This window comes from Rhineura floridana, chromosome 1, assembly GCF_030035675.1.
Source record: "Rhineura floridana isolate rRhiFlo1 chromosome 1, rRhiFlo1.hap2, whole genome shotgun sequence".
Classification (NCBI taxonomy): domain Eukaryota; kingdom Metazoa; phylum Chordata; class Lepidosauria; order Squamata; family Rhineuridae; genus Rhineura; species Rhineura floridana.
In genome coordinates this window covers 63,412,768-63,432,551 of record NC_084480.1, presented here as the reverse complement: position 1 = coordinate 63,432,551, position 19,784 = coordinate 63,412,768, and the positions used below count along the sequence as shown (strand labels likewise).

At 39.6% G+C, this 19,784-nt stretch overlaps 1 protein-coding gene across 11 annotated transcripts in view; it reads right to left on the bottom strand.

The window, feature by feature from the left end:
* The window catches only part of CAST (calpastatin), a 95,720-nt gene that overhangs the window by 14,852 nt on the left and 61,084 nt on the right, over positions 1-19,784 (bottom strand). For all 11 annotated transcript variants that reach the window (XM_061622836.1, XM_061622854.1, XM_061622802.1 and 8 more), the window contains 15 exons: positions 17,981-18,079; positions 15,757-15,837; positions 15,617-15,670; positions 14,000-14,098; positions 13,768-13,863; positions 12,456-12,557; positions 10,599-10,682; positions 8,418-8,465; positions 7,361-7,465; positions 6,839-6,940; positions 5,953-6,051; positions 5,022-5,123; positions 4,430-4,513; positions 3,547-3,594; positions 3,208-3,303 (listed from right to left, as the gene is read on the bottom strand). In XM_061622836.1, the coding sequence (XP_061478820.1) occupies positions 3,208-3,303; positions 3,547-3,594; positions 4,430-4,513; positions 5,022-5,123; positions 5,953-6,051; positions 6,839-6,940; positions 7,361-7,465; positions 8,418-8,465; positions 10,599-10,682; positions 12,456-12,557; positions 13,768-13,863; positions 14,000-14,098; positions 15,617-15,670; positions 15,757-15,837; positions 17,981-18,079 (1,299 nt within the window). The remainder of the gene's footprint in view (positions 1-3,207; positions 3,304-3,546; positions 3,595-4,429; positions 4,514-5,021; positions 5,124-5,952; positions 6,052-6,838; positions 6,941-7,360; positions 7,466-8,417; positions 8,466-10,598; positions 10,683-12,455; positions 12,558-13,767; positions 13,864-13,999; positions 14,099-15,616; positions 15,671-15,756; positions 15,838-17,980; positions 18,080-19,784) is intronic.

Below are 19,784 nucleotides of genomic sequence, written 5' to 3'. Positions count from 1 at the left end.
ACAGCTCTCATCATCCCTGACCACTGACCACACTAGCCAGAGCTGATGGAGCTCAGCAACTTCTGGAGGGTGCAACATTGGCTACCCAGCCCATATCTCAAAGCCTTTATGAAAATCAGTGATGCGAACACACTTGGAATACTGTACACGGTTCCAGTCACGTTTAAAAAAAGGACACTCTGTAGCTGGAAAAGGTGCAGAAGAGAACAACCAAAATGAACAGGGGGCTGGAGCAAGTCCCCTATTTGAAAGGATTTCTAGACTAAAATGTCCCAAACACTGTAAACAGCTGAGGGGGGGGGGAGAGAACGATAGGAAAATTCTGCATGTTCTGGACTGACAGAAGCTTCCTCCTTCTCTCATCATACCTGAACCAGGAGTCATCCAATGAAGCTGAATGGTGGGAAATTCAGGACATAGAAAAAGGAAAATACTGCTTCACACAACAGAAAGCTAAACTACGGAATTTTGTTACCACGAGATGTGGTGATCGCCACTAACAGTTGGCTTTAAAAGGGAATTAGAAAATTCATAGGAGACAAAACTACAGTGCCTTGCAAAAGTAATCAGACCCCTGACCAATGCTTTTATATTACTGACTTACAAATGGTACATTGTAATTTCATTTTGTAGGATATTTTATTTTGAAACGCTGAAACTCAAAATCAATTATTTCCAGGTGACATTGGTTTTATGTTGGAAAATGTTTGAAATAAATATAAAAAACTGAAACATGTTGCTTGCATAAGTATTCAACCCCCCCCCCCCCCCACATTAATATTTCGTAGAGCCACCTTTCACTGCAATAACAGCTTCAAGTCTTTTGGGGTAGATATGTACCAGCTTTGCACACAATGTCGGAGGGATTTTGGCCCATTCTTCTTGGCAGATTTGCTTCTGGTCGTTCAGGTTGGTTGGATGTCGCTTGTGGACTACAATTTTCAAAGTGACTGAGATCAGGACTTTTAATGCACCACTGTAGAACATTCACATTTTTGTTCTTGAGCCACTCCAATGTTGCTTTGGCTTTGTGATTGGAATCATTGTCCTGCTGAAAAGTGAATTTTCTCTCAAGCTTCAATTTTTTGAGTAGACTGAAGCAGGTTCTCTTGCAGTATTTCCCTGTATTTTGCTCCATCCATTCTTCCTTCGATTTTAACAAGATGCCCAGTCCCTGCTGATGAGAAGCATCCCCAAAGCATGATGCTGCCACCACCAGACTTCACTGTAGGGATGGTATGTCTTGAGGCATGGGCGGTGTTAGGTTTGTGCCACACATAGCGCTTTGAGTTTTGGCCACAAAACCTTTTCCTACATCGTCGCCTAGAGTGTCCCTAACCCGGACAGACAGGCGGCTGAAAAATAAAATTTATTATTATTATTATTACTACATCACATCTTGGGCACTCTCATGCTTTCTAGCAAACTCCAGACGTGCTTTCAGATGGTACTTTTTGAGCAACGGCTTCTTTCTTGCCACCCTCCCATACAGACCAGTGTTATGCAGAGTTCTTGATATGGTTGACTGGTGCACCATTACTCCACTTCCAGTCACTGAACTCTGTAACTCCTTCAAAATGTATGTTGGCCTCTCTGTGGCTTCTCTCACAAGTCTCCTTCTTGTTCAAGCACTGAGTTTTGAGGGACGGCCTTTTCTTGGCAGTGCCTGGGTGGTGTGATGCAGTTTCCACTTCTTGATTATTGATCCAACTGTGCTCACTGGGATATCCAAGCACTTGGATATTAGTTTGTACCCTTTCCCTAATCCATTTGTATTATATTATCTCTCACCTCTGTAGAATGCTCTTTGGTCTTCATATTCCTCCAGATCCACAGCCTGACCAATGATCCTTCAACAGTGGGGTTTTTAACCTGACAGTGTGACAGCAACTTTAATGGTTCACAGGAGGAGGCCAATGACAAGGTAATTGTGTCTTCGATAGGGCAGTTTCTTTCATTTGTGTAAACTGGGAGCTTCCACAGCAGAGGGACTGAATACGTATGCAAGCAACATGCTTCAGTTTTTTGTTTTTTACAAACATTTTCCCAACATAAAACCAATGCCACCTTACAATAATTGATTTTGAATTTCAGTGTTTCAAAATAAAATTTTGCACAGAACGAAATCACAATGTACCATTTGTAATTCAGTAATATGAGAGCCTTGGTCAGGGATCTGATTACTTTTGCAAGGCACTCTCTCAATGCTTATTAGTAAGAACGTAAGAGCAGCCTATTGGATCAGACCAGTGGCCCATCTAGTCCAGTATCCTTTTCTCACTGTGGCAAACCAGATGTCCATGTCATGATGGCTGTACACTAACTAGAGATTAAAAACAGCACACCCCTTGGCTGAATATTAGTCACTGGAGAACAACAGCAGGAGACAGCTGCTGCTCTCATGTCTTGCTTGCGGGCTTCCCATAGGCATCTGGATGGTCACTGTGGGAACAGGATACTAGACTAGAGAGGCGCTTGATCAAATCAAGCAGGGCTCTTCTTGGGTCTAGTGAGTATATGAACTTCTTACAGCACCTGTGCAATATTGTAGATGGCAAAACACCACTTCCCATCTACTCACTCCCTCTTCCAATTTGTTCTGGGAAACTCCACCTGGAGTAGATAAGGTATGTGCCTCTCCTTTCAGCCCTGTCTTGTAAAGAACATGGTCATAACCACTACTACCTCACAGTGGACCATTATGAACTGCAAATGCCAAAAAATGCACTACTTTTTTCCTTTCAGGAGCATATTACTGAAGAAATTTTCAAGTGAGGGAACACGGTGATTCTGCCATTATACACGTTGGGCAATATCCACAGCGTGTGGGCAGACTTCCCGTCCGTTTCTTTCTTCCCCACTGCAACGCTCTATGTGCCCCCAAACTCTGGTCCAGAGAAATTTTAGGGAGAGGAACCACAGGGAAGAAGAGAGGAAGGGAAAGCCCCGCAGCATGAACAGAAGTCTGTTCCACTGGTGGACTGACACCATTGTATGTCAGCTGTTATATTCAGTTAATAACCCTAAAATTTTTGGTTTGATAATCAAAACCTTTTTATGAAAATCTACACCACTGGTGGTTTTGACAAGCACCATTAAAACAACAGTGAAACAATAAATCAGATCATTGCTTACAGAGAGTATGTAACTGTCTCTCATTATGTCTAAAAGTTAAATAAGCGTATTTTTCCCACACAAAAGGCTTACTTGAGGCGCAGCTCCTGGGGCAGCCTTTGATGTTGGTGCTGAAGAACAAGAAAATCCTTCTGACAAAGCATCAAGAAGTTCACTTTCACTCAGGGGCTAGAAGTCAAAATAAATTTTACAAAATCATAATAAATGCCCCATTTCATTCTGTAAAACTACTTGACAGTCAAACACTACATTAGATTTTCTCAGTTTAGCATTAGAATTATGGAAGGAACATGCCATCCCAGTTGGACCAGTCTCTGGTTGGAACAAATTAAGTGCTTAATAAACATTTTAAAACAAATATGTGAACATAAGAAGCAGTAAAACAGACTCTTGAAGAATTTCTTCACCAACCTGAGATTTTTCTTGAGGTTTTGGTAAAAGTGGCTTCCCATCTTTATCCTGCAGAGAAAAGATGCCACTAGTTAAATACTTACTGTGCTACAAATGTGCTATGGCAAGTAACTGAACTTGCCACTTGCCATAATACCACTGGGTATAAACGTTTGAACAGTAAAATGCTGGAAGTGTTTTGGGACTCTGCATGCTTTCTGCCAGTGCCTGCAGTTACTACGAGTATTTGTTACCAAACTGCATGTCCTAAATACGATCCACCTTTCATGAATAGAGAGGATCATGCGACACTGATCCATGGTTTTGTAACCTCCAAAGCTTGACTAATGTGTTGTGCTTTACGCAGTGCTGCCTTTGAAGATGACCTGGAAGCTTCAGCTATAGTAAAACACAGCTGCCCACATATTTCTGAATACTGGAAGGTATGAGCATATTCATTCTGAGATGGGTCATCTACCCTGGCTGCCAGGATGCTTCCTAGCCCAATTCAAGGATGTTTTAAATGTTGAAGTCCTTCATGGCCTGGGACATTATATATACATTCTTGAACACAAGCAGGGGAAACTTCATTGCTAATAGAATAGATTGGTGCAGGGCTGGGGCTTTCCCAACTATTCTATGCACAAATTTCAGACCTTTTAGCAAATATGCAGCTATAACAAAAGAAAAACCATAAACAAGTGATACATTTCCTGAAAAACATACTGACATCCACCCTCTCCCACCCACCTGCACAGTATATTTTGTATCTTGTGTCTAAAGTGTGCAAATGCATAGACTGAAAAGGTAACTGATCATTTGATATGATTAAAAGCCACAATTCTTAGGGAAGATATTCATATAACATTTTAAAAAATCATTCAACAAGTGAAGAAGCAATTACCTTTGCTTCAACTAATCTATAATCAGGAGGGATGGTTTCTTCATCTTCCCCAAGTTTCTCACGTTCCTCTTGTTTTGTTTTTTCCTGGAAGAGGGGGAGAAAAAGGAAATCTCTCAACATCTTTATGTATGTTTAACATGTGGTTTCATAATAGTAAACTTATCATTCAAGCATACAAAGGTACATATGAAGGTGTGTAAGCCATTTCTCTTTCTTTTTAATTTTTTTGGGGGGAGAAGAGTTAACAGAAGTATCCAATCATCAGAGTTTCTAAGTAATTTGGGTGTTTTATCCAACCTTGTGACCTCCAAATGTTTTGGAGTACAGTAGCCATTGTCCTGGATGGTTGGCCATGCTGGACGGAGCTGATGAGAATTGCGGTCCAAAACTTCTGGAAGGTAACAGGTTGGGAAAGGTTGTCTTAAACTGCTGTGTTTGTGTGCTGTGTCTGTTTTTTATTTACTTTTTATTTTATTTATTTGGTTTATATCCTGCCCCTCCTCCCAGTAGGAGCCCAACAGTGTAAGAGAGACCTAAGAGTTACACATGTTAAGAAGGTAGTTTTGGCGATGGGCTCAGATAATTTTATTACCTTCACTTTATCCACAGCAGGCCTTTTTTCTTCTGGGTCAGGCTCTACTTTTCCTAGACTTCCAGATAAGGCTTCTAGGGCTTCATCAGGTACCTGTGAAGTCTATAAATGGCATTTTTAAAATAATACTAAGCTGATTTAAAACAATGTTTGAAGTAACATTCTTAGCATGCAAACAATGTACTAACTGATAATTACAATCAATCAAATTTAACTACCGAAGTATTAGCTTCATGGGAACCAATTCATAAATTAAATAAATAAACTTAAGTATTAATATGTTTAACTGGCTGCAGCAGTGGTCCATGTGGCAGAGTGGAGCCACAGAGCCACCCTCTCAATACTAGTGCCACTGCAGGTTACCTCGGCACGGCTGGGACTGCACAGACACACTAGTGGTTTTCCCTCCAGGGCGCCTGTGCAGCTCTGACCTTGTCACTACCCTGCCTCTCTCCAGGCCTATACAGTGACACCAGTGTCAGGAAGGCAGCTCCACCCCACCACACAGACCACTACCGACAAACTGTCAGCTTAAGATAGCCTGTTACTACTGTGGCAACGCATTAGTGCAGAGCTTTTCAGATTCATAAATCAGTTGTCTGCTATGTCCACTGAATATTTCCCAACCTAGTCCACTGAAAATGAAGATCTACACAAGGTTCTATTAATGGAACTTAAGACTAGAGTTCCCACTAGTAGACTGTATTCACAATAGCTGAACACATTCAACAGTAAATGAGCAGAGGCAGAGAAAAATCTACAATCTAAATATCGTAAGAAAAGTCAGAAACACTAAACAATTTGGTAGTGACAGTTTTAAAGAATGAAAAGTGCATATGTGTTAAGAAAGTCCTACAAAATCAGTCATTCTAATTCTTCAAGAAGTAGACTTTTGGCCTTTTGATGTTGGCGTTTTTAACTGGTTACTTACCGGAGAAGTTGCTAAGGGAGCTGAAGACTGCACAGAAGGAACAGCTGCAGCAGACACTACTTCTGTAGAAATTATTTTGGGCTCAGGTGCTGAAGGCTTCTAAAGATAGCAGTAACAGAATTTATCATTATGTAACGTACTTTATGTGGCTGTATGAGCCTGACAGACAGAGAGATGACCAGATTCCTACCAACCTTAACATAATCATATTTTTTTATTTAGCAAACTCTTGAACATTTCATCTTGATTATACTTGGGGCAGTATATCACTTCCAGTTAGCGATATTAAAATCAGGTGAAGTTCCCATTTCCCATCTCTATAGTATTGAGTTTTAGATATACTGTTTTAGTTATATAAAATACTGCTATAAGTAGGACTTGCAGCAAGGTGTTGCAGTGTGGAATGCTCTCTTCCAGGATACGCCACTTGATTCTGCCCCCACTCATTTTTCTGCAACAGTCAACTTTTGTACTCCTGCAAACCATGGGGTTCCCTCAGGCCTCTCTAGAACAGGCTCATGGTCAATTTCCTGGACCCATGTACCACATACCCACAGGGCCTCTGTCTTGCCAGAATTCAGCCTCAGTTAAGTGGCCCTCATCCAGTTCCCCACTGCATCTAGACACCATCTCAGGACTTGAACATCCACTCCTGATCCACAGAAATAGAACTGAGTGTCATCAGCATAATGTTGACATTGTGCTCCATATCTCCTAATGACCACTCTCAACCGCTTCATAGATGTTAAATAGGACTGGGGACAATGCAGTGCCCTGTGGCACCCCACAACAAAATTGACCAAAAATGGTCAGCCAGTGCTAGAGAGAGCGATGGAAACAGATATAGCTGGTGCTCCCCAGATGTGATCCCTAAGAAGCTACTCACTGTAGAAACTCCTGATGGAGCTAATGGCTGCACTGTAGCAACTGTAGGAGATGAAGCCACATTTTCTTTGGGAGTTTTTGGCAGCTCAGCAGCTTCAGGCTTCTGAAAGAAAATGGCAACAACTACTGAATTTTGAAAAAAAAGATGTACTATTCGTTTGAGAACCCACCAAAAACAGTAATGCCAAGATCTCTGTTTCCAGTGGGTAGGTGGGCTTTGCAGAGGCCCACAGCATAGCTGGTCTACCTGTCATCTTTATAGACCCCATGGCCTGTTGGAGTGAAGGCTCTGTTAAGTAGATGTAATACACCCAACCCTTTTATCACTTTCCCTACCACCAGCACTGGCCTCTGGTATGTTCCAACCCACATGGCACATCTACATATTGCCCTCAGAAAAGTACATGGGGAAGAATGGAAATGCTATGCTTGAATTAATCTTCTTTCACCTTCAATTGTCTGCACCTACTTCACTGAAATATTCTGAATTTTAAGATAGGCCTCCTAGGCAAAAGAAACTAACCGTAGACACATCAGCAGGTTTAGATGGTTTCGCTATTTCTGTGGGAGGAGCAGGACAGGCAAAATCTTTGGAAAATTCATCAGCCAGGTCAGATTCGCTAAGAGGCTGCAAAAACAAAAAAGAATATTGTAGAACAATGTTGCTGATAAAAGGAAAAAAACCCAGACATAAAAGTGCCATTTATCGATTAGCAATTAGAATGAAATAGAGGAAATTCGAGGTGAAGAGAATCATGGTTGTGCAACTGGAACTCTGCTTACAGTGCTTGAGAGCATGCTTGTACTTCTCTCACAACTGACAGACATCTGCATGCGCAGTATGAAAAACAGAAGGTCAGTGCTGTACCGACCACTTGTTTGTAGGGAGAGAGCAAGAATCTTTGCTCCCTTCTCTCTTGGGATTTAGTCCACCCCCTGCATAGGTTAGCTGACACTGCACAAACTGGCAGAGCAGATCACTCTTCAACAAAGTTAGGAGCATAAAGCCTGCTGCTGATTTGACTCAGCTCTACTAGGACTCTTCTATTATGAAACAAAAAAACAGGAGTACGTTTGCATAATTATACATCAAGCAGAAGCAGCCAATGTGGTGTCCTCCAGACATTGTTGGACTCCAATTCCCAACAGTCCCAATCAGCACAGTCAATAGTCAAGGGTGATGGGAATTGTAATCCAACATTTGGAAGAAGATACTACTCCTGCCATAAAGCAAAAAAACGTTGAAACACTGAGACAAAGATAATTGGCTGAATTATCTTCAACAATTGAGTATTATATAGGTTGCAATGCTAGAACAGCAAAAGACTATTCTGTTTACAATCCTGGAAAATGTACCTCTGAACACAAACACTCAGTTTGTAATAAATGCTGATCCCAGAGGGGATTAAGTAACACATCTTAGTTAAAAACACTGCCTTTTGAAATTTACTGTGCTTACCTCTACAGCATTGCAAGTGTTACAATATAACAACATAAAAGCTCAGCTTCATTCTGTAAAGCTCAGCTTCATTCTTTTATTTACAATACAGGTGATGGAAAAGATGGAACCACTTAATAACCTTAGGTTTTTCTTCAGGCTTTGGCAACAAGGGCTTCCCATCTTTATCCTAAAAGTAAACAGGCAGAATTATTGTTAACTTTGCCACTTACACTAGATGTTGCTTTACAGAGTTTTTTCCCCTTAAATGGTCAATACATTTAAAGAAAGGAGACCAAATATTCCCCACAATGGAAAGATTTCTCCCAGAGTTTCTCTACTGAATTCTTTTTTGGAATTCCTCTTATAGGAATGGCTAAGATTGCAGAGGTGACAGAAGAAGAAATCAGGCTGAAGGAAGAAAAACTATTTACAGTAATTATTTCTAGTTTCACGCTTTCCTGGCTACTTTTTTAAAATACATGTAAAGAGTAGCCAAGAAATTGCCACAATTGTGCCCTTTTCTAATGTAGAAATGGTCAGATATTTCTCCGATAAATTTATCCAAGAAATTCTTGGAGACTGGGAAGATACATTTCTGAGACTCAAACTACACGTTAAAAAGAGGCACACGCACATCTCCCCAGTAATATGTAGTTGACAGAAATGCATGACAGGGAGCATGCAAGTGTTTTCCCCTTTTCCTACCCTTTCACTTCATGGGCAGCCACAAATGGGGGCAAGTCAAATACAAACATAATTATGTCACATCACACATCTTTTATTATTATTAGGGATCAGTGATGCACATGAATCTCAATATGCCACCCTTCACACCTCCCTCAGGGACACACAGAGAAAGATTTCCAATAATGACTGCAGGATCCAGGTAGGTTCATAAAGTGAGAGGTGATCCCTGAGATACTGCGGTCCTGAGCTCTATAAGACTTTATAGGGCAAAACCAGCACTTTGAATTGAGCCCATAAACTAATTGATAGCTAATAGTCACACCAGAATTGGTATTTTGCATTCAGACTGTCTGATCTCAATCTGCCTGCAGAATTCTGCACTAGCTACAGTTTCTAAATCATCTTCAAAGGCAGCCCCACATATAACACACTGCAGTAATCTAACCTAGTGTTTACCTCCAGGTTATTTTGGATTACAAGAGATGAGATGCAGACAAGAGGTTTACTTACAAAGAGTTAAAATTTATTGAGTAACTTACAGCATACAGCCAAGTAGCCCAATAAAAGTGGAACAGTCCCACAGCTCTGCAGTAGCTGGGTCAGACTGAACACCCATACCGGGCACAGGTCATGTTAATATAGCATAAATCTTGGCACATATCATTGGCATACACATGAAGTTACATATATGATTAATGAGATTACATACTTTGAAGTAACATATAATGACATCTGTTGCATATAATTGGCTGTTCTGACCTTTTCACAGAACACCTTCAAAGCAGGCTAATTATTGAAAAACTATAGCTTTACTGGAGCACCTTGACATCTTCTCTTGGCAAACTGCATAGCTTCCATCTTTATCTTCATCTTTGCTAACAAGCATAGCCCATCATTGACCGTCCTTCGACCCATCCACCTGTCTATGCTAAACAACATGCTTACCCTTGAATCTATGCCCATCAGAGCTCTTTTCATGTCTTCCGTTTAACAAGGTACTTTCCACCATCATACTAAGCAAGCCAACTATGAAATACCTACTGATAAACATATACTTGAACAAATGCCTAATTGGGCTCCTTTGATGCCTTTACACTAACAAGATACATTCCCAACATCATACTGGGCAAGCCATCATATCCTCATTAAAACACCTAGATTAGACTGCAGGTGGTGGCTATGAGGTGATCTGACATACCCAAGGATGCTGGGGCCTGAAAGGGGAATACAAGCCTCCAGGCAAATCACAACTATATTCTGACTATATTGATCAGCTTAAGGCTATTATAGCTTGCTAATACAATGTGCTGGCACAGGGTATACACCTAGGAGATTATCAGAGCACAGACAACAGAAGACAAACTAGCCTGGGAGCCTTTTTTCGGTCCTGGTTTGCTGACACTGGATCTGTCCTGCCCCATTCATAGCCAAGAGTGAACATGGGGTGCTGAAAGAGCTGTCTGGTCATTTCTCTCCCTTCACATGGGCTCAGTAAGGCAACATTTGGGGACACATGACATTAAGGTAATGCTGGTAAGCACAAAGCATCCCAAGCTAGTTTTTCAGAGTTTAAGTGAAAAACAATTGTGCTTTTATAGAATATGCAATGAAAAGTGAAGATGAAAAAGATTACCAAGGCTGGTTTTAATCTGTATTCTGGAGGAATTGTATCATCCCGTTCACCAGCTTTCTTCTCTTTTCTTTCTTTGGCCTTTGGCTGGATAGAAAGAATCACAACATATCAACACTTGAACTGCAGTGTTGGATCTTTTGCAAGCTAGTTGGAAGCCGCTGGTTGTGCCCAAGAGTGCTTCTGAAGGAGATTTTAGAAATATGTTGAACTTAAAACGTAGATTCTTCTCCCCTCCTACCCCTTGCATATGGCATCTATATGCTTCTCACCCCCATTCCTCTTCTGCACAGTTCATAATTTTTGAATCTACATTTCTTCTTAATTGTCTTTTTTCTAAACTAAATAAAACATGCACATATACAGTATTACAGAAGCAAGAGAGCCGCTACAGGTGACTGCAACAACAGGGGGGGAACCCTTAAAGGAATATTTTTATTATCTGAAGTGTCCCAGTGTGTTTCTAGTTTTGTCAGCTCTAAGAAAGTAATTGAAAAAGAAGAAAACCTCTCTTTTGAAGCAATTTTAAAAGCTTGAAAACAGAGCTATTTGAAACACATTGGGCAAATCCTGTGAATAAAAATATTATTTTACTAGGGGACTCTGCCCCCTGCTTGCTCTGCTTGCCAATCCCCCCCCGCCAAACCCCAACTCCAATCCCCCCCCGCCAAACCCCAACTCCAATTCCCCCCCAGGCACCCCCCTCCCCTCACCGAGCCACTTGCCTCGCCTGCTCCTCCTCCATCGCCCCAGACAAACAGTGCCATAGTACAGCAAGGCCGCAAAGTACAGCACAGCCTGGGCACAGACTAGCCTCTCACCCACCCACGCTGCAGCTGATCCACATCACTGCCTTCCCTGGACAAACGCCACTGCTGTGCAGCACACCAGCCAGACAACTGGCCCCCCAGCCAAACTGCCGCCTTACTTGCTTGCTGAAGCTGGCAGTCGGCATGTGGGGGAGGGCAGTGTTCATGCTAGTTTGCAGTGCCACCTGTCTGTGGTGCTGTGAACTGCAGCACAACGCTTACATTTTTATTTACACAGACAGCCCCTTTTGGATATTTCCTATTGTTTTTGCTGCACATCCTAAGAGCATAAACCAGCTAAAGTTAAGCATTTTTTAGTCCCACTGCTTTCCAACAGCAACATTTTGAGAATTTAGTTAACACTTACATTAAAGTCAATGGGACTTAAGTGCTTAAACTCTGGCAGAACTGGCTCATAGCATCCATGAATCATATATTATTATTTATTATTATTATTATTTATTTAATTTGTATCCTGCCCTTCCTCCCAGCAGGAGCCCAGGACGGCAAACAAGGCACTAAAAACACTTTAAAAGATCATAAAAACAAATCTTAAAATATATTAAGACAAAACAGCGCTAAAAACATTTTTTTTAAAAGATTAAAAACATTATTAAAAAGCATATTAAGCAATTCTGACACAGACACAGACCGGGATAGCTCTCAACTTAAAAGGCTATGCCTACATAGCATCAAGACTTCAAAAGCTATTAATCATGTAATTATTTATACAGCACTTCATTCACTTGCAACCCAATTCTATACATGCTTACTCAAAAGAAAATCTTGCCCGCTCCCAATTAAGTGTGCATAAGACTGCAGCCTAGGACTATTTTATAAAAAATCATACTGTAATACAGCTTTTTAACAAAAATCTTCCTGATCACTTTCTCATATTTCACCTTTGATGAAGCCACAATGTATTTCAGCATATGGAGACCACTAGCTACTACCACATGGTTCGTAGTGCTTTTAGAAGATTCTACTGGTAGCAAGCAAAAACAAAGTATATTCTTGATTGTTTCATAAGATTTTGCAGTGTAAAGAGTACCTCTTCAACTTCCACAATGGAGCTAAGGTCTACTTCAGGTTCCGGTTCTGGCATGCCAAGTGTATCCACAAGAGCATCCAGGGCGCTGTCACTAATTGCCATCTGCATTGTAAAATGATAATATGACCATGCATTTTAAAAATAGAGATATCTCATCATAAATGCATACATACTGAGATTATTAGATCTGAGGCTACGGCAGTACATGGAAGAATTTGATTTTCTTAAACATACTGTAATCCAGACAGTAGCTAAAACATCACAAGTTAAACCATGTGTTCTTCGGCTATTGGGCAACATGTCATGCCAGCTTATGAACTGTGTTGGTAAGGAGTCTAGCTTTTTTGTTGCTCAGACTGAATGTTAAGTTCATTTTAACACTACTAAATCCACTGGGCGTTCGAACTTTTATTTGAAGTCCAAAAGCTATGGGTTCAGGAAAATAAAATGATTTGCACATGACACTATATGGAGAAGTTCCATTGAAATAAATTCCCATTTATCAGAATAGAGATGGGGCGGGGGGGGGATCATCAATAAGTTCCAAGACTGCTGTCTAACTTCAGATAAATAAAATGGCAGGGATGTTATTTTCAGCTGTCTTATATTTGATCTAACATTCTTTAACATCTGTAGGTAGCACACGGTTAATTCTTTTTACATATGTTTGTTGGTAAACTGGCTTGATGACATTTTGACCTTTAAAAGCAGTATAAAATATTTTAAAAATAAATAAATATAATGTATTGATATTAAGGATATCACATGAGCATAACAACAGACAACAGGAAGGTTATACACAACGAAACCTAACTCCAGTAGAAAGTAAAAACAGAAGCCATGCCAACACACAACTGCACACAATTCAAAGTATTTATTTTTTCAGAATGGTAATCTCAAAAGTGGATTTTCCAATGAAAATTAAATATCCTAACATAGGTAATATTTTGCATTCCAAACAATTGCATCTGTTTTAAAAGCTTCTAGTGGCCACAAAGAGAGTTACATCTTATGTGTGCAGTATATTTTAGACTGAGACCTATTCACTATAGATTAGGACTGCATACCTGAATGTTGAAAAGCTTGTAATCTGCACCTGATAAGTTAACAACAGCAGCCAAACATGATTGAACACTGACTCTTATATTCCAGTTTGAGCATGTATAATAAGGACTTTATGTGAAGCCCAGAGTGTCTTTGTATGCTCACCCTTCTTTATATATAACATTGTAATACTCTTTCAGGATAGCAGGTATTGAAAGATTCTGCATGACTATATTGAACAAAAAATCTAGAAGGGGAACATTTATACCTCTTCCAGTTTAGGTTTCTTTTCTTTAGGAGGAGCTGAACTGCTGACCAAACTTGTAGACTGTGCTTGTAAAAGTTCACCTTCTTCTGCAGGCTTCTTTTATAACATAAAGCAATTTAAACATGTTAGTTATTGGCATAAATTGTAAAAGTAAATAATCAAAAATACTTGTCCAGATTAATAGTTTATGTGTAAAAAGGAGGTCCTTTCAAAAAGGTAGCAAAATCAGTACCTCTTTGGGCATGTCTTTCTTCTCTCCAGCAGATGGTACAGCACTGCAAGTAAAATCAGATGACAGAGCATCCGCAAGGTCATCATCTGTCATTGTTGGCTAGATGAAAACACAAACTGGGTTACGCTTATACCAGTTGCCCAATTACAGCTTACTTTTTGTGGCCTTGCATATTCATTTATGCTGAGCTGCTCTTTAGGGTTGCCAAATTCTGAGCTAGAGACACCACCTGTTACTTTAATAACTCTATGGCAGTAGCAGAAAAAGGGGGTGGGGAGGAGACTCCCACCATGACATTGCAGTGGTTCATTTTTCGAATCCTAAAGCAGCAGCAGCTGAAAGGGTAATAAGGCAGAAGAACAGACCACTGTAGAGCACTGGATTGAGAGTCCCTTTTCCCATATAAATATATTTAAGTCCTAGAGTGTTTAGAACAACAGGTGCCATCTCAGGTCATGAGCTGACAATCTTTTGATGAGGACACTACTTTGAAACAAAACATGAGATTTTTAAATAATCCTTTGCAGAGGATTTCAATAAATCTTTGCTAAAGCAAGTACAGTGGTACTCCTTCATTCTACTAGAAAACATTCTGATCAAGCTGCTGTAAAGGAGAGTTCCCCCACCAAATTACAAGGTTTGGCATTAAAACCAACCATAGCTCTGGGTAATCGGGCATTGTTTTAAGAGGTGCAGAGATCTCCAGACACTGACCTTGTTCACAAGTAACAATCAACCAAGAATTCTGCTTAGTAAACCACACTAGGCATGAGCTGCACACAGTCCAATTACTCCTCCCTTCACACGAAAAAAACATAGCTTTTGTGGCAGCCATTCTGAAAGATGGCATCTAGAAAATCTGTTGCAGGCTATAGTGAGATCTACCCAAGCTTTTCTGGTTCTCCTGTATGTATACGAGGTGGTTTTGTTGGCTAGACAAATCAGAACAGAATTTTTTTTACAGGACTTCAGTACAGGGACAGGACTATCTGGTCACTCTAACTTTGTAAGACCCAGTGTGCAACACACATAATGTTAAAAGCAACTGCAGAATTACAAACCATTCTGGATTATACCTTCGGTCAGTTGCTTGCAATTTTGTCCATCACACTCTACATCAGCAATGGACAAACAGCAGACTAGATACCAGTCCTTGATTCAGGGTCCACTATATGTTGTGGTGAATTAACAAGTGTATATATTTTTTGTGTACAACATCTATCAATTTCTAGTGTCTACCCACTGACTTCCATAGAAACTGAATGAAAATGTTTTAGCATTAGGCATACATGCTCTATAGCTGTGTATCGGAAACCAATTAAGCCTGCGTAGTTGGAGTTAAATCAATTGAACCTTATTTATATCAATAAGACACAACTACTTAAGTGCAATAGCACCACACACAATGGGATGGATGAATTCAGTGTGATAGTCACACATAGGTCATTACTAACTGCCACATTGATTGTAATGGGGCTAAAGCATGAATAATTTAGCCTAGATCTACCCCACTGATTACAATGCAAAAAAATATAAAGCACCAGACACATATAAAGAGAGTTTTTAAAATCAGTAATAAGTTTTCCATTTCCACACCTTGTGCCAAATAAACCATACCTGAAATTCTCCCGTTGCCACTGGTGGGGAAACCACTTTGCCATCCCCTTTACTCTGAAAAACATTTTTGTTGAATGAGTGCTACTATTAATGTGCAGTAGAGAAAGCATCTGAAGCAATGTTTTGGGCCAGTTACTTACCTCCAAGAGTTTTCTGTACTCTGGAGGAATTGTGCTCTCTCGTTTACCCAACTCTTCTATATATAAGGAAGACATTGGGTCCTGCATAAAATAATATATATACACACGTATGAGTCTTGAAATCAATAGTTAATTTATAAATATACAGAATTTATTCATATAAAATTCTGATTTACTATGATGTATAGATAGCAACAGCATTTACATATTTAAGCACCAAAACTTACTGATTGCTGTACAATAATGCAATTCATTCCAAAGCATAGTTAAAAAAATTAATCATGCAGGACAGTTATTCCCACACTGATACAACAGACCATGGTTTAGATAATCCTTCAACCTTTTGCCCTCCAGATGTTTTGAATTACAATTTCCACCATGGCAAGAAAGGGTTAAACTCCCCCTCTACACTCAATTCAATCTGGATTCATTATCAGTCTCCAGCCCAGCTGTTGCTATACACATTTTGTTTTTAAAAAACTGCATGTTAAATTCAAAGGTTCGTACCTAGTTTGGCCCTAACTATGGTCAGAATGAAAAACAGCTCCAAGTTTGTCCACAACAGGGACAACAGTTCCTTCTAAAGTAAGACCAGAAATGTGCCTCCTCTCTCTCCTTTCCTCACACACGAAGGAGCGAAGGAGGAACGTGTGAGCCTGAGGCTCAGGAAACATCTAAGTCTAATTCAGAAACATCTAAACCAGTGGTTTGCAAACATTTTTCCCACAGACCACTGGAAAGTTGCTGATGGTCTTGGTGGATCACTAAGTGATTTTTCTACTTGTTATAGCAATTGTAATTGCTCTGTGCTAGATGTTGAATGATTTTTAATTGTATTTTTATTGCTTCTTTTATTTCTTATATTGCATTTATTGTATTACAATCTGCATTCTACAGATTTCAAATTGTAATACACTAAAATGCAATGTAAGAAATAAAAGCAGCAATACAATGCAATTAAAAATCAATATGCATATTTAATGTGGACATGCTGCACCACCTGAATGAATCTCGTGGACCACAGCTCTGGAGCTTCTGATCTAAAATATGGTTTAAAACGACTGGTTTTCTGGACTTGACTTCTTTCTTTTCTAGTTGTTGAAAGTTGAGTTATCTTTACCTTCCCCCTAAACTGGGCTTGAAGTCTAATTTTTCACTGGATCTCCCTGTTTTCCAGCATCTAAATTTAGAAAAGTATGTAATCTATTTGAAACAGCAATGGTTTATAGATACCCTTTCAGTAATTAAAAATGTATCTGTAGTCTTTTCCAGGCCAGCCTATCTTCATCATGGAAGGTTAGAAAATGTGAGTCAAGGGAACGATCAATAAAGGAGAGGTCACAGGTAGAAAAGGGGGAGAATACAGCACATACAATCTATTTCTGAGTGTCTCAGAGCATAAGCGGATTAGGGAAATTGACCAGGAATGCTACAACACACAGATTTTCACAAGGAGACAGCCACGTTTGGAGAGTCTTTGTGTTGTAAACCTTTCCAGATCACTTTCTGCATATGCAAAGTAGTACAGAAGCTGCTTCATGCCATCCTAGCTGCTGGGAAAGAATGTGACAGCATATTTCAATCACATGGGTGGGGCTGAACATTCAGTTGGAGTATTTCCTCTAGTGCCCCCTTGACAAGTGTGTGTGTTGGGGGCGGGGAGATGAGAGGCAGGCAAATATATAGTGTGATAAAAAACCATATTGAATTTTCAAAACAGCAGCTGTACCTACCTACCTACCTAAGTTATACATTATTATTAAACACACACTGCAAGCGACAGAACGAAGAAGCTGGCAAGTTTTAAAATGAAGTAGGATAGGAAGTGAATAAAAACAACAACAAAGAACCCTATGTAGGAAATCAGAAAAATATTGTGCAGCAGGACAACTGTGTCACCGACTTCCATATGGATTACGAAAACATGAATCTGTCATATAGGTAGGAACACCATCCTAAAGGACATTTACAATGATTTACTGTGTGAGGAAACAAAAAAAGTGCTATTTCAAGAAATAAATACAGACGAAAAATTAAGTTGACAAACATTTATGCATGTGTACATTTGTGTATTTACAAGATAACTAGAATAGTAATTTAGCTCAAGTTCATTAATAGTTTTAAAGTCAAATTCATTTGTATACCGAGACAGACCCTACTATCGTAGACAAATGAGCTCACAAATACTCCTAATAGAGCTCCTTATATACAAAGAATCTCATACCGAAATTTCTGGGCCCATATATTCAGGAGCAGGTGGTTCATTTTCTTCAGGACCTCCGAGTGTATCTATTAAATTATCTAAGGCAGCATCTAAGTCAGACTAGAAAGAAACAGAATTTTATATATTTTATGTACATGACACTCCTAATAACAAAGATTTATTTCCAACTGCAGAAAGACAAGGGTAGCCAACATGGTGCCCTCCAGATGTTCTTGAACTACAATTCCCACTCATCCAAGTCAGTATGGCCAACAGATAGGGATCATGAGAGCTGTAGTCCAAGGACATCTGGAGGGCACCATACTGACTATCTCTGTAGTAAGATATTCACTACTGCACTTGAGTTGTAGTTTATTTTCTATATTCTCACTAACCATAAACTGCTAAACATCTGAAAATTCTCATTTTATTGTTCATTTGGGTGTCTAAAATTTCATGCAGGCTTCATTCAGACACTTCACATGTTGCAGTCATAAACCAACCTAAAACAGGCTCAACAAGAAAGCTCTTGGAGTGAAAGAAAGATGTATAAAAACAACAACTGCACAGTCAAGTAGTGCCAAAAATATTGCATGAGATACTGGTTTTCTATTCCTCAGAATAGATTCTGTTGCTGCTATACCTATTCCTCAGAATCCAGATTCTGCTGCTGCTATACCTTTTTCAATGTAATCCAAACCGACTTCCGGGAAGGGTGACTTAGCCTGTGCCTGCTTTTGGGACGGGCTCCCGCCGCAAAAGAAGCTTATTCAGATATAAATCAGTCAAAACATTTTTTTTTTTTGACTGATGAAACTTCTCCCGGGCAGGGAGAAACGAAGAGATTAACCTCAAAGCCTATTTTTGTTGGGAGGACTAGATTTCATTGATTTATGAGACGAGGTCCAGCCAACAAGGAAGGACGGATTTTCAACAAGCTCTATCTGATAAAGCGACACGTTCATCTTTTCTTTAGAGAGAGAACGGACTAACAGGCAAGCACCCTTCTTTCTATATTTTTTTACTTGACTTAAACTGTTGCAGTAAAAGGAGATTTGCCAGATGGATCGGCTTTGGACATCTTTTCGGTGAGCTATAACTCTTCTCTGCTATGCACTAATTAACAGCTTATCTCTGTTTTTGTTGCAAAAAGCTGTCCTGGATTTGCATTCTAAAGATATACACAGAAGAGAGATTTCTATTCCTGATTTCTATTCTGAAGAATATTATATTGTCTGAGATTACTCTCTTTTTGGTTTATTTTATTTTGACGAATCTGTTTCCTGACGACGCCATTAATTGTTTCGATCCTGGGAACTACATTTTGTTTTCCTAAGCATAGTGAGATAAGGCTGGCTGTTCTGTTTATACTGTGATGTCATCAAGTTTGGAGTATTAACCCAATTGTTGCTGAAATAAGAAGTGGTTCTCTTATATTTTTCTTTTAAAATGGCAATCAAGAAAGTGGCTGAGAATCTGGAAGTAACTAGGTTTCAGAAAATAATGGATGAGATTGAGATAACGAAACGAACCCTGCGACAGGGTTGTAAGGAGCTGAAAATTGAATTGTGCAAAATGATCCAGGAGTTTAAAGAAATAGGGGTCCCTGTGAGAGAGGAGACCCTGGAGCCTGGAACAAACGTGGAACAGGAAAAAGATTTGGAATTTATGGATTTTAGAAATAAAATCTACTGTTTGGAATTCAATGTTATCTCTGAAGAAATTAATGAAGATATTGGAGATAAGGTTGTCAATGGCATGGATAATCTTCTGGACTGGAATGATGTGATGGAGCCTAATATGGAGAAGACCTATGGAATTAACT